Here is a 13,016-nt window from a genome sequence, read left to right as displayed (position 1 = left end):
CAATGATCGCCGATCACCGATCATGCACTTTTTCACGAAAATCGGCCCGATTATGATCGGTGACCGATCGTTCGGCACACCTCTAATATATATATATTTTTTTATTTTTTTATTTATTTTTTTTCCCTCTCTCTTTACGTTTTGACTCTGGCCCATCGTATGTTTTCATTGTCCGTTCTTATTGCCAGATCTCGTTCGCGTTCCCCTGGGAGGAGGGACAGGAGGGCCCCCTCGCCTGAAAAGAGACGTGAGGAGAGAGATCGTTATCATCCCAGCAGCCGGTCCAACTTGCCCAGGGCACATTCAAGATCCAGGTAGCTTTAACTCCAGTTGCTGCCATTTTGTCCTGAGAGAGCAAGAGTCACTGTGCTGGAGATTTCTCGAGTATTTCTCATTTCAACTGTCAAAGTAGACAAGGTCATTGATGCTGCCATGTCTGATGTGAATTATCCTCTTCTTTTTCCCCATTTTAGCATTTATGTTCATCTTAAAGTAATAGGACGTATTGTTTCCTTGAGCAATGGTGTAATTTGTCATACTATGGTCTGTGCTTTGAGAAACTCATGTCTTTGAGGGTGGCTTGCCAGTGTTTTGCTCTTCATCTCAAAATGTCCATTATTCGAAGCTGCGATAAACACGGTCACGCATTCTGGTACAAACTGTTAGGTTAATGTTGTCTTTCTGCCAATTTCTTCCAGGTCCCCTTCGGAACAAAAAAGAAACTTATCTTTGTCAGGGCAGGTGCAAACAGCAGGATCCTCTGTCTCTCCGTATTCTTCACCCAGAGTTTTGTCGGAGTCTGTGAGCCCTGCGTCCAGCCTCAGCCACTCAAGGTTATTCTTTCCCAACTTTTAGTAATCCACCTGAACTTTTAGAGGATTTGCCCCATATGTGCCACAGCAGTGCCTCACAAAATGATTTATATGCCTTTAAATTGTTCATGTTTTTCCATGCTTACCACCCCAAACTTCAATGTATTTTATTAATATTTAATGTCGTAGACCAAGACATAGTAGAAGAGAATATTTTGCTAAGACTTGGTAACAAAGTGTTTCCTGGAAGTTTGCTTTGAAGATGTGAGTGTTTTAATCCATAAAATTTAAACCTCAGCCCACACCATGACCACTAATAAAGGAGAAGTTTGGATATAAGATGAGCAAAAACCCTAGAAAACACTATCTCCCATAAAAGAGAAGAAACCAGAGCAGCAGAATGGTGCACTGAAAAATATATTCCGAGGTGGTACAGCAATTTGTCCATACTTGTGTGCCCTTGAGACTGCCAATCAGCAGTTCCGACCAGCCACATGAGGAGGTTCAATTGAAGAGCAGAAGCCAGTGTATTATTGAGGATGTTTTCCATTGCACCATCCAAACTGTTAGGGTTGTAACATGAGAGTAACATCCTTGGACTGGGACTGAACAAAACTGGAAAAAAAAAAGCTATTTGAAGGAGGAGGCATCGACAAAACCTTAAGTATAAAGGATCTAAGAGTTGACTTTCTGCTTTCTGTCGGACCAAGGGTCTGTATATATCACAGCGGCAGACACGGGAGAGAGAATCTCAAGTATGAACAACTGCACTGCACCAGGCCCTGACATGATTAACGCCTACTGAATAACTGATTGCACTCTGGAAACTGCTGCCAGCACAAACGAACAGTTGTTAATGCATGGGATCCCAGGCCAGAGGCATTCCCAACCTAGTGACCTGCCTCTGCAGAGCTTTTCTTGTTTGTTTTTTTTGTTTTGTTTATTTTTATTTCAATAACATAAAGGCTCTTTTTATGCTAATGCAAACTGTTCATTGAAACTAGCAAAACAGACTGCAGTTGTTTTTAAAAGGTGTTGTTTTCTTCTATGTTGATCTATTAAAACTAAAGTAATATTGAGGTCATTTCTGTTGTCTCAGCTCAAGATGTTTACTTTAAGTAACAATAATGCTTTTAGTTAATTTTTAAAGGATTGGTCTGCCATTAAAAAGAAATAGCTTTCAGTTTCATGTGAATTGAAGACAAGATTGGACTTTTTACCTGTTTCATCATTCTTTTATTTGGTCATCAAATTTTTACTTTGTCTTTGCAGACAACTCACCAAATGACTGAATAGATGGAACTGACTTTCGTCAGTTTGGACCCAATTCTAAAACCCCACAGCATCAGTCACTGTCTGTTCTGCAGTTTCACCTGCTGTGTTCAATCAGCTTGATGTGCAAGTTGCTACCCTATTTTAAAAATACCATGCTGAATTATGAAGCGTTTGGGCTGTAGAGAAAATGTAAAAAAAAAAGCTTTGAACAGAACCATGATGGTAAAGTTAAAGCTTGCAGTTTTGGCACTGTTTGCCCGATTTTACTTTCGGCTGTTTTTAGCCATGTAGTTTGGCCTCTGGATGGATATTTGTATTTTTACAGGTCAAATGCCGTCATCTTCTCCTTTCCTTTTCTTTTGCTCTTTTTTTCCCCCTACTAGTACAATGCTTGATGCCTGTCCAAGTTAAGCATTTCAGAAAATATCATGAATGTTGCATGTTCGCTTCTGGTAACACAATTGATTTTTTTTTCTCTCTCTTTATTTCTTCTCTCTGTTCTATTCAGGGGTTGTTCTCAGGAGAAAGACAAAGCAGTGTCTTCATCCATAGTGTCCTCTGTGCAGTCCAAAATAACTCAGGTATTGTTCTTTGCTTTTATCTCAGACGTATCCCATTCTGAACTTTACGGCCTACCTAATAAGTGCACTGAGTAGAGTTCTTTGTTTCCGTCATATAAAAAAGGAAAAAAAATGCTAAGTGCTGTGCACTTTAACATTCAGTTTTTATAGCTTTTGTTTTGGGGAGTGCTATTCTTTTTTTTGTTGTTACATCAACATGTCCTTCGGAACCTACAGAATAATTCTGGAAGACATTTTGTTGTTATCTTTGGATTCATCTTGCAGAGTGGCTGGGTGTGCTCACTTGCTTGTGAGTGATCTCTTTGGAACATTAAGGTCATTTTTGGTTAAAAAAACGAGATCACAATGTAAAAAAAAAAAAAGGATCCAAGAAGCATTCAAAAAGATTTGCACAGTTTTATGCTTTATTACGTTTACAGCAGCATGTAGAAACAGTTACAGCAGTTTATCTTCTAGTTATACTGGTGTTTGCCATTCATGAGTGTTTTAACAAAATACCGTCTATTTTCTCTGTGACGAGTTTGCGTTTTGAAACAAGGTTATCATCCTGCTATAAGGAAGCTGATAACACTGTGCAGTGTAGTCATTTGTCTTTCCTTGAAGTTTGGACTGAAGGTTGAAATGCTTTTCATGGAAAAGCCAGGGCCAAGAGTCTAGTTACTTCCATGCTTTTGAGTTTTCAACTATCTAGAGGATCACTGTGTGCAGATCCAGGGGCTGAAACATAAGAACTTTAGTCTATTTTGACTACGGTAGTTTGCTGAACTGTTTTAATGAGAACCTGTGAGTATTTAGCCAAGATGCAATAATTTTTAAGGGTTGTGAAACACCTTTGCTAAGTTGCAAATTTTTTATTTCTGTTTCCATAAATTTGTTTTCCAATTCAGACATTGTCGTATACTTGTATAAACCTGTGTCCTAGCTAAAATTTTATGTGCAAAAAAATAAAATAAAAAAAGTTTTAATGGAGCCATGTTCATTAAGATAAAAATGTCTAAATTAACTGCAGAGAATCATTATGTAAACCCTCAGCCAACATTAAACGCTGCATCCCATCTTGGACACAAAACCCAGTCAAACACATTGTTTACATTCTGTTTTTTCCTTCTTTCTTAAAATTACTTTGCTCAAATCTCCTCTGTATTTTCCACACTCATGGTGCTATTTTCTCCCAACTCATTTCCATCTGTGTCCATTAGGAAATCTTACAGAACACATGTGTATCTATTGCGTATTCATTTATTCCTCTATGCAGCCTGTTGATAAATTATTGCAAACAATTAGACATGATGATGAAATCTGACTTATTCAGTTTTCCTAAAGATGTTAGTATTGTCCCATTATAGCCTGCATACAGGCATTTTAGGCTCTTATGAACATATGACATTATTACCACTGATTAAACCAGATTAACTCTGAGAAACTTCATGGAGGGCAGTGTGCCTTGAAGACCAGGTTTAAAAACACAGCAGTGTAAAACTTCCCGTAGAAGACAGCTTCACTGTCTGTCCAGGCCTTGGAATTGGATCCTCCGATCAAACCAAAACCTGCTGTTTTAAAACTATTTGAGTATGAATTCTTTCTAACCTATCACAAGATCTTAAGGTGTTTTCTTGCCAACACTGAAAAGAGGAAAAATGAGCTGCTGTAGTTCAATTTGAGGATCCGGTGACTTTTATTTAGACTTGTGAAAAATTCTCCCACACACTTTGTGGTTTCCCCCATAACCATTTTGGAAATGCCCTCAGGACTGCTCTAAGTCTTCACTTTCTTGCCTGCCAGCTACAAACAGATTTTATGTGAGAATGCTTATTTGGCAAACTCAAACTATCTTTGAACGCTGCTGTTAAAGTGTGTGCTGCTTATAACCTCAGAAATGGCAGCAACAAAAAAAAAGTCCTACCCATTTATTTTTCTTCCCTCACTCAAACGGTGACAGGCTACCTGCCAGTATGCTAATGCAGATTTATCTCCAGACAGACATCACATTCTGAGAGGAGGCAGAAAAACGGGACATATTTATGTCATGTAACGTTGTATGACGAGGTGGGATGAAATAAATGGATGTTGAGTTTGAATCGCATTTTTTTTCCTCAGCCTGACAAATTTGACTAATCTTTTTGTTTTGGGCCATTCGTAGAGCTTAGATTTATTTTTTTTTTTTTACATTCAGACAGTTGGTTGATTCCTAAGTATGGAAAAATAAGAAGACAAGATGACAATTTCACAGCAAGAGTAATAGAACCTGTCGTGATGCAGCTGAATATTGTTAAATCTACATATTTGAGTTCAGTAGACATGCACTACTCCAAACACAAGCAACTCATACTTGAAAAGCATGACATGTGTACTTGTTACGCCAAAAATCTCCTTCATTCCTCCCTGTTTAGACCTACATTACACACATTTTTCAATACACCAGTGAACGTGACAGGAAAATTCAATAGTTTTTAATTTCTTGCTAATATCTTTTTTGCTTAATGTAAAAATAGTGTTTTGTTTTAGTCTTCTTGATACTGTAGCATTTGTTGACTCATAAACACCTGGAGCAGTCTTAAAGTAAAACCCAGGAAATAAATGTGTGAATGGCATTTTTTATTACATCTAAGGCGACGTCTGGCTGACATTCTGATTCTTTCATTCTTGTTTTCCCCAGCCTGACATCAAACGTGGTCTAAATACCAAAAACGAAATCTGGAAACTTGTGTTTATGTACATAGTTTCATAGTGTGTCTTTGTGGAGATGCTTTTAAAAGGATTTATTCATGCCAATCATATGCATATTAATGTATTTGCATTCATAATTTGGGCTTAAAGACCAGGTTTGCAGGTTATTGCTGTAAACATTTGCTTACTAAATGAGTACCGCAGATAAAAATGTGATGAAGAGATACTTGTTCCTGGGAAAACAACAGAGACACCCCAGCGTAGACCAGAATTAGACGCTTTGACACTTGATGTAATGAAGGTCAACAGTGTTATTCAGTAAACACTGGTGCTACTTAAACTCTATTCAGCACTCGCACTCCTATTCGCCACTGCTCCCGTGGGAGAGAAGGAGCTTCAGTCTGTCTCTCTACAGTTTAGGCAATAAACACAAAACAGATAAAACTACACATTTTTCTTTTTGTTTCCCCACTCAAGACGAAACCTAATTTCTTCTGTGTACTCATTGTCTCTCACAACTTCTTTCTCTGCCTTCATTCCTACTCACTAAAAACATTAGCTTGTTCATGGACATGCTGCTAGAATGCTTTGAAACTAAACCACTCACTACGTATATCCCATTTGTGATGTTTTGCGAAGGTTTCAGCTTATCTGTGTAATGGCCTCCGCCCTCGTTTTTTTTTTTCCCATATTTTTGCTAGGTTATTTCTATACTTTTAGCATACCTCTAATGCTGCTTAGCACATTATCAAAAACCCTAACCACTTAGTTTTTTACTGTGTTCAATACCAGATCCAGCACATCATTTTCTTCTACTCTACAGCAGTTCAAGTAGACCTATATTCTAGTTTAACAAATCTGTTTTAAATGAGATGTAATAAGTCTGAAATAATTTAGTCCCGGTTTGTCTAATTAAGTGTAAGCGCCGCAGTTCTTCAGCAGCACCCCGTCTAATGTGATGATAATGCCAAAAATATAACTGAAATGTAACAAATACAGGTTTCAGAGTTAAACTCTTTAATTAATCTTTTATTCATGATTGAATTTTCTGGTCAAATTTCATTTTATTTTATTTATTTATTTTTTATTTTTTCCAGTTTTGAACAACTGAAAGAAAAAGACCCAGACCAGATTTCTTTAAAAATATTGAACATTCACTAAAGCTGGGAATCACATTCACTTAAAAGACTTTTCAACAGACCCAGAGCCATAGAGGTTAATCTTTGTGTTCTCCAAAGAGGAGTAAAGAATTAGTAGATCATATAGTGGATTTTAAGTCGTTCAGATTAGTTTTGACTGATAAAACAAATTCAGATTTTTGATAGGGAGCGTGATGCTACAAATCTTAAACCAGCCTTCCTAATGTTTGTTTTCTAGCCATACTGTACTGCAGCATTTTATTTAAAGTCTCTCCCTGAAGTTTACTCGTATATGCAGTACTTACCATTGTGAATGTACAAAATACACTCTGAGTTAGTAATGTCTTGACTGACCAGTTGTCCTTTTTATATTAAAACGAACACCAATGATTAATTAGATATGGTGTTACTCGCCCCAGTTGTGATTCATTCATTAATATTACAGATCTTTCCCTAACGTGTCGCATCCTTACTGTAAACATCCTGTTTTTCGCTTGCCGTTTATCTTTGTTGTGTGTTTTACTTTGCAATGTGCAGCAACACATTCCACCCTTGCTCTGTCACTTCAAATTTATCTCTGCTTTATCATGTTGAACCTTTCCGTCTGTGGAACAGAAAGATGCTTTGATCAGCTCTAAATGTTGGAGGCACAAGTTCAACTGTAAAGACGACCTTTGTTGAGGGACAACCTGGTTATTATCGACCCTTGATGGTAGCGAGTCCTTCCCAGTGCAAAATGCTTATGTGTTCAGCCTCGTCTCACAATCGGGTCATAAATTACCACAATAAAGTCTATGTATTTGTTTATTTGCATTAAAGACATTGATGTTAAAGCGATTTATAATCATCCATGTCAACATTTCTTTTCATGAAAAAAACAAATCTTATCCCTCATCTTGTACAACCATGCCGTTTTCAGTTACTTAACTCACCTTTTTTTTTTTCTCCACATCCTCATGTTTAGTTTAACCTTCCACAAGTTGTGTTCTCCACGTCGTTGTCTGATTTACTACTTGTGCTAAAACTGTTTGACTGGTAAACCTAATAAGTTAGCCAGTACTCAAAGAATGTATGACAGGAATTAGATTGTAGAAAGACTAATGAGGACTTTTAAAGCATGACATACAAGACTACAAAAATTCAGCATATCAAAACCCAAACTAAAACTAAAATAATGTAAGAAATGTGAATAACCAACACAGGATTTGGGTTTTGCCTGTTTAGCACATTTCATAAACAGTTCAGCTCATAACAGGCAAATGTTTCAGTTACAGCTCTGGCTTTTAAAGGGACAGCATCATGTAAAATGGACTTTTGAGCTTTATACCATGTTATATTGTTAACTTATACAAGCTACTTCTCAGTGCAACACTGGTAAAAACGTAGTTGTTAAAGGAGAGCTGTTGTGGTTATTTCCTGAAGGCACAGTGTTGGAAAGAGCAGACTTGTTTTGGGTTTGTTTTTTTTAGAGAGAGAAACAGAGGTCCAACTACAAGGCGTTAAATTACAAAGTGAAATTTCGTTTTCATCATATTTGATGTTTACACCATTTTTAGAACAATTGAATGAAACCTAGTTACTTGATTGTGCTATTAAATAGCACTATGTGCCTGGAATAAAAATAACACCCGCCATTTAAAAAAAAAAGGGGGGGCATTCGTCCTTTGTTGGTTTTATTGTTTTCACAAGATTAGGAAGTGTAGGAATCCATGAAAGTCTTTACTTTAATTGAAGCATGAAGGCTATTACATGCAAGATTATTTTCATATCACATCAATTATTTTTGCCTTATCATTTTCCCATGACAGTAACTGTTCAGAAGAGCTGAGTTACGGTTAGTTATTTGCTCGATTTGGGGGAGATCATGTGTCCCGTGTCAGTGTTTGCTCAGACGCACCAAAAAAAGAATGACCTTTCAAATAATTTGATGTGACAGCTCCTTCCCCCGTGTGATTACAGCTGTTAATTTGTCTCGTCTGTCAGGAGAGTTCAGGGGTGGAATTTTGTCCATGCGTGTATGAATCACTCATGGGACGCAATGCAAATTACCACTTCTTTTTCTGCAGTGCAAGCATTTGGCTGCCAGTCAGCAGAATTAAAAAAAAGTCTACCTGAAACAGAAGTGGGGAAGAAAAGCAAGGTCTTCAAACTAAACTTCTCAGCAGATTTCTGCACTGGATTATTATTTTTTTATTATTATTTCTTCAGCTTACAACTGCAGCTTTTCCTTCAAATTTACATTTTATTTTTTTCCATTTCAACACACCAGTTACTCGAAAAGTCAAAGTTTTTTTGTTTTAGTAAATTCTAGCAGAGGTGCATAAACATGTTCATAAGAACTTAGTGGGTGTTTTGACCTTTCCTGGTAGATTCAAGATTGACTCAACTGTGCAGCAACAAAACACTAACATGGTTCTTTTTTATAACGTCCTTTTAGCCAAGCCAATGGCATTTGGCCAGAACCCCCTGCTTTGCTCTTTTCTGAGAAACGCCTCCGTCACAATTTAACGGCTGCGTTTATTCATGCAAGTTTCCAGCAAAGTCGAAACAAAAACAAATCAGTGAGCTTAAGGCCACTGCAAGCTGCTTAGCTGATTCCCTATGGGAGTGGCGTTACTACCAGCCCTTTTCACGCCTCAGGGAGTCATTTGATTAATTATACACAGAATAATTATTCATTGAGGAGCTGTAATGCAGTGCAAAGACAACAGAAAAGCGTTACAACATCAGCGTAATCCCTGTTGTCAGTTATTTCAAGTGATGGTAATTAGTTTACATATCAGTCTGGAGTGTTGCTCTGGTTCAGGCTCTGATTGCAGATCAATTGGGCTTGTAGAGAAAATTAGAGAGCATCCACTATAGTAAATCTAAAACACGTAGTGCACAGTAGGTAGGGGTCTGTATTAGATTCCCACATTATTACCTTAGACCAAAATAAAACTAAAATTGTTTTTCTTTAATCAAACTTTTTGATTAAAAGTTTGATTTGTGTTCCCTGTCAATTTACCCGTTTTCTCTTTTGAGACATTCTGTTATCAGAAACAAACGTCTGAATGAAATGTGATTTGAATCTTCTATCTGATATGGGTTTAACTAATTTTGGACTTTTCTGCATTTCTAAATAATATTTATTTTTAATTACATCCACAATTACATACTTGAAACATTCTTTCAGGTATAAATCAATCTTTCTCTCATCCTAGGGAGCATTAAGTTGGATGAGACGAACGGGGGATCTGACCTGGAGGAAAACCGGTGCTGTAGCTGTTCTGTGCCCCAAGCTATATTTTGCCAACTGCTATGCTAGCCACTAATTGTTTACAGTCTCTTCAGTGAGTCTTGTTGTTCAGCAGATAAATGACGAAGGACAGTGTTCATCCTCAGCTCAGTTCTATTTGATTTGTATTCATAATTAGCAGAGTTCAGGAGGAGGCTATAAATGCCAGCACTGTGGCCCCATGCTGTTTGTTTACATAGGTCAGCAAACGTAAATGAATCAGTTAGAATTATAACGACGTCCCCACAGGTGAAGCTTCTACCGAAATTGGTTGTTCTGATCCTTGCCTTAAAAAATGACCACGCCAGCACACGTAACCAAATTTTGACTAATAACTCCACACACCAGGCTGTGTGGCGCAGGTTTCTCCAGCACATTTCAGGAGTTCTTCCAACGTTACGCCATGTACATATTACCTGCTCACTACCTCGTGTATTCTGGCATTATCTTCTTTGATCCCCGTCTTTGTGTAAACCCTCATGGTATTTTGAATTACTGCAGCTGAAACACTCCTGGATATCTTCACAACATAGCAGGAAGCCATACGCTGCTCTGTTTACCTCTGGGCGGTGTTCTCCTCGGTACACTGCCTCGTCTCTGACCTAAGGCCGTTCAGCTCTGTCGGGGGTTGTATTTTTGGTTTGTTCTTATGTTTTTTACCGTATTTTCCTTACCTCAAGTCGCTCAAGGATATAAATCACATCAGTCAAAAGAAAAAAAAAATGCGTCATGAGGAGGCAATAAACATATAAATATCATTGGAAGTTACATTTATTTAGAAATTGTCAAATGTGACGGGGACCCTGTTGATGACATCACCCGGTAACAAGTTGTGTTCAGTTACCTGCTTTTCAATAAACTCATGGAAATTGTCATTGGAAGTCTGCTGGCACCAATGTTTGTGCTCTAAATCAGGGAGGTCAGAAATGACTCCACTCTGCCAGCAAAGTGTGCAGCAGAACGCGGCGTTGAAGCGCGCATTGTCAATTTATGGCCATGCCTTGCATGAAACGATAACGCCAAGAACGCCCTCCTGGAAGGTCGTTTTTTATTCATCTCCTTGGCAACTACCAGGATGAGGAGGTGTAACTTCTGCCTACCTTGGTGGCACCGTTCTTTAAGCACCCGACTCGTTCCTCCAGCTCTGGATGTCTTCCTTTCTGCCCACCATTAGTTTTCCTCACGGCTGCAGATGGGAATGTTCAATCCTTGTCTCATGTCTGACGGTATGACGTATCGGTTCAAGAAATGCATCTTGAACAGGGAAAAAAAAAGACTTCCGAGTTGCACTTGAATATATGTCGCAGGAGTAGTCACACCATACCAAAGAAGTGCGACTTAATAATCAGGACTATATGGCAGTACAGTAAAAAGGGCCAAAATCTGTTTCTCTGGCCAGGATTACATGAAACGTTAAAAAGTGGTGCATAGTGGTGAGATAAGTTACTAAAAAAGCTACATCACCTCTAGCTCTCCATCTGTAGTTTTAAAGCAGCATCAACATAAGAACAGTCATCTGTGTCTCTTTGTAACAGAATATTCTCAAAAAGCCAAATTAAGCTTTTTTCTAATTATGTGAAAATAGCTTTTCAGCCTGCTGACTAGCAGTGCGTATCAAAAGGTGAGGAAGGAGTTCTCCTGCAGTCGCATATATGCTTCACTCAACAGGAGAAAACGTGTAAATGCTGCGTTTTTCCTGGCATCTTATTAAAATAACTGTAAACTGTGGAAACGGTATGAAATAATCTAGCAGCTTTGAAAGTCTTCTGGAATCATGAGTTAATGTGGCCAATTTTTTAAAAAACGCACCTTTTGCTTTTTGTCTTCCAGGATCTGATGGCCAAAGTGCGAGCCATGCTTGCCACGTCCAAGACCTTCCAGCCTCCCACTTCCTAAAGAGGGCAGATCTTTATTCTGTACCCACTGCAGCCTCCGTCGGTCAGAGAGCGTCATTCTCCAATTTCCTGGAGATCCATCTTGCTCTCATCGGTGTTTATCAGCGACGTCTTTATCTATGATTTATTATTTCAGTTATGTTTGATCTGCAGACTCTGTTGAGCCGCAGAGCGTCCTGTGCAGCGTCGTAAGAATGAAGCAAGCTGGAGCCGTAAGTGTCTAGTTTCACACCTGACTGGAGGCGGCGGCTCATTTGCCGGGAGATTAAGACACAGTTGATATGTTTTGGTGCAGCGAGAATCAATTGTGGAAGTGATCCATGTGTTATGCATTCTGTTTTATGATAAACCCGTAAAATGATGTCAGTCATTTCTGCAGCGTTATGTGGAGCTATGGCAAGTGTAATTATCTCCTTCTGTGAAGGTTTGTGTTTGATAATTTCATTTCTCTCTCACATTTCTGCTTTTCAATGCTGCTGTTTCCTTCTCTCTCTCTCTCTCTCTCTCTCTCTCTCTCTCTTTCTCTCTCTCTCTCTGTTTCCCTCTCTCTTCTCATTATTCCACCCTCTAACCGGAGAAGTGGTTTTAATTTTTTATTCATTCCTTCAGCTGTACGGTGTGGCCTTCTATTTCTGTTCCTGGTTTGTACTGTAATGAGTTTGACGCAGGGCAACTTTGTAAACTGAACAGTCAATAAAGTCTCAGTTATGAATCATGTCTGGTGTTTAATCTTTTTTTTTTTAAACATGCCATGGGTCAAACCTTTACACAAGAGATAAGGAAATAAAATAAAAAGTGTTTTAAGCATCTTGAGACTTGGATTTTAAATTAAATTTCAAAGCAATAACTGGAGTCATAGTTTGAAAATAACATGTAAAGGCCTGGAAAGATTCCTGTAATTGACTTTAACGCTAAATCTTTTGATTTAAGATGTTGTTCTAAAACAGACTGTAAAGTTTTGAGTGGTTAAGATTTTAAACTGTTCTGTGGAAGATATTAGAGATGCAATTGAAAACTGTGCAAAAAAATGGTAGGTTGTGCAATTATCTGACTAATTCCACCATTTAGTTTTGTGATCCGCTACATCTCCCTGTTAGGTACTTTGTTATGAGCTACTAGCCACAATTAGGATAATTACACGAGGAATATTTCAGCACTTTGCTGATCAGTAAATGGAACAATGTTCGTTCGTTAACTTTTTATGCTTGGGTGCTGATCTGTAGGTTTTTGTTTTTTTTGCAAACCAAGTCATTCAGCATGCATTAACAGGTCAGGTGTAGTTATTTGTGGCTGTCGGTCACGGTCTTACCTTCTCCAGTGGAATGCATTCACAAGAAGTCCACTATCTCTATTTTTGCACATAAACATTA

General features: G+C 38.2%; 1 protein-coding gene across 2 annotated transcripts in view; it reads left to right on the top strand.

Annotated features, from left to right (window-relative positions):
• The window catches only part of sfswap (splicing factor SWAP), a 52,114-nt gene extending 39,753 nt beyond the window's left edge, over window positions 1-12,361 (top strand). For both annotated transcript variants that reach the window (XM_007565775.2, XM_007565784.2), the window contains exons 16-19: window positions 189-314; window positions 699-833; window positions 2,596-2,668; window positions 11,582-12,361. In XM_007565775.2, the coding sequence (XP_007565837.1) occupies window positions 189-314; window positions 699-833; window positions 2,596-2,668; window positions 11,582-11,647 (400 nt within the window). In that variant the 3' untranslated portion in view covers window positions 11,648-12,361. The remainder of the gene's footprint in view (window positions 1-188; window positions 315-698; window positions 834-2,595; window positions 2,669-11,581) is intronic.
• The last annotated feature ends 655 nt before the right edge of the window (window positions 12,362-13,016 follow it).

This window comes from Poecilia formosa, unplaced genomic scaffold (assembly GCF_000485575.1).
Source record: "Poecilia formosa unplaced genomic scaffold, Poecilia_formosa-5.1.2 Scaffold6, whole genome shotgun sequence".
NCBI lineage: Eukaryota > Metazoa > Chordata > Actinopteri > Cyprinodontiformes > Poeciliidae > Poecilia > Poecilia formosa.
The sequence above is the reverse complement of the archived record's forward strand: the minus strand, read 5'-3'. Positions and strand labels throughout refer to the sequence as shown.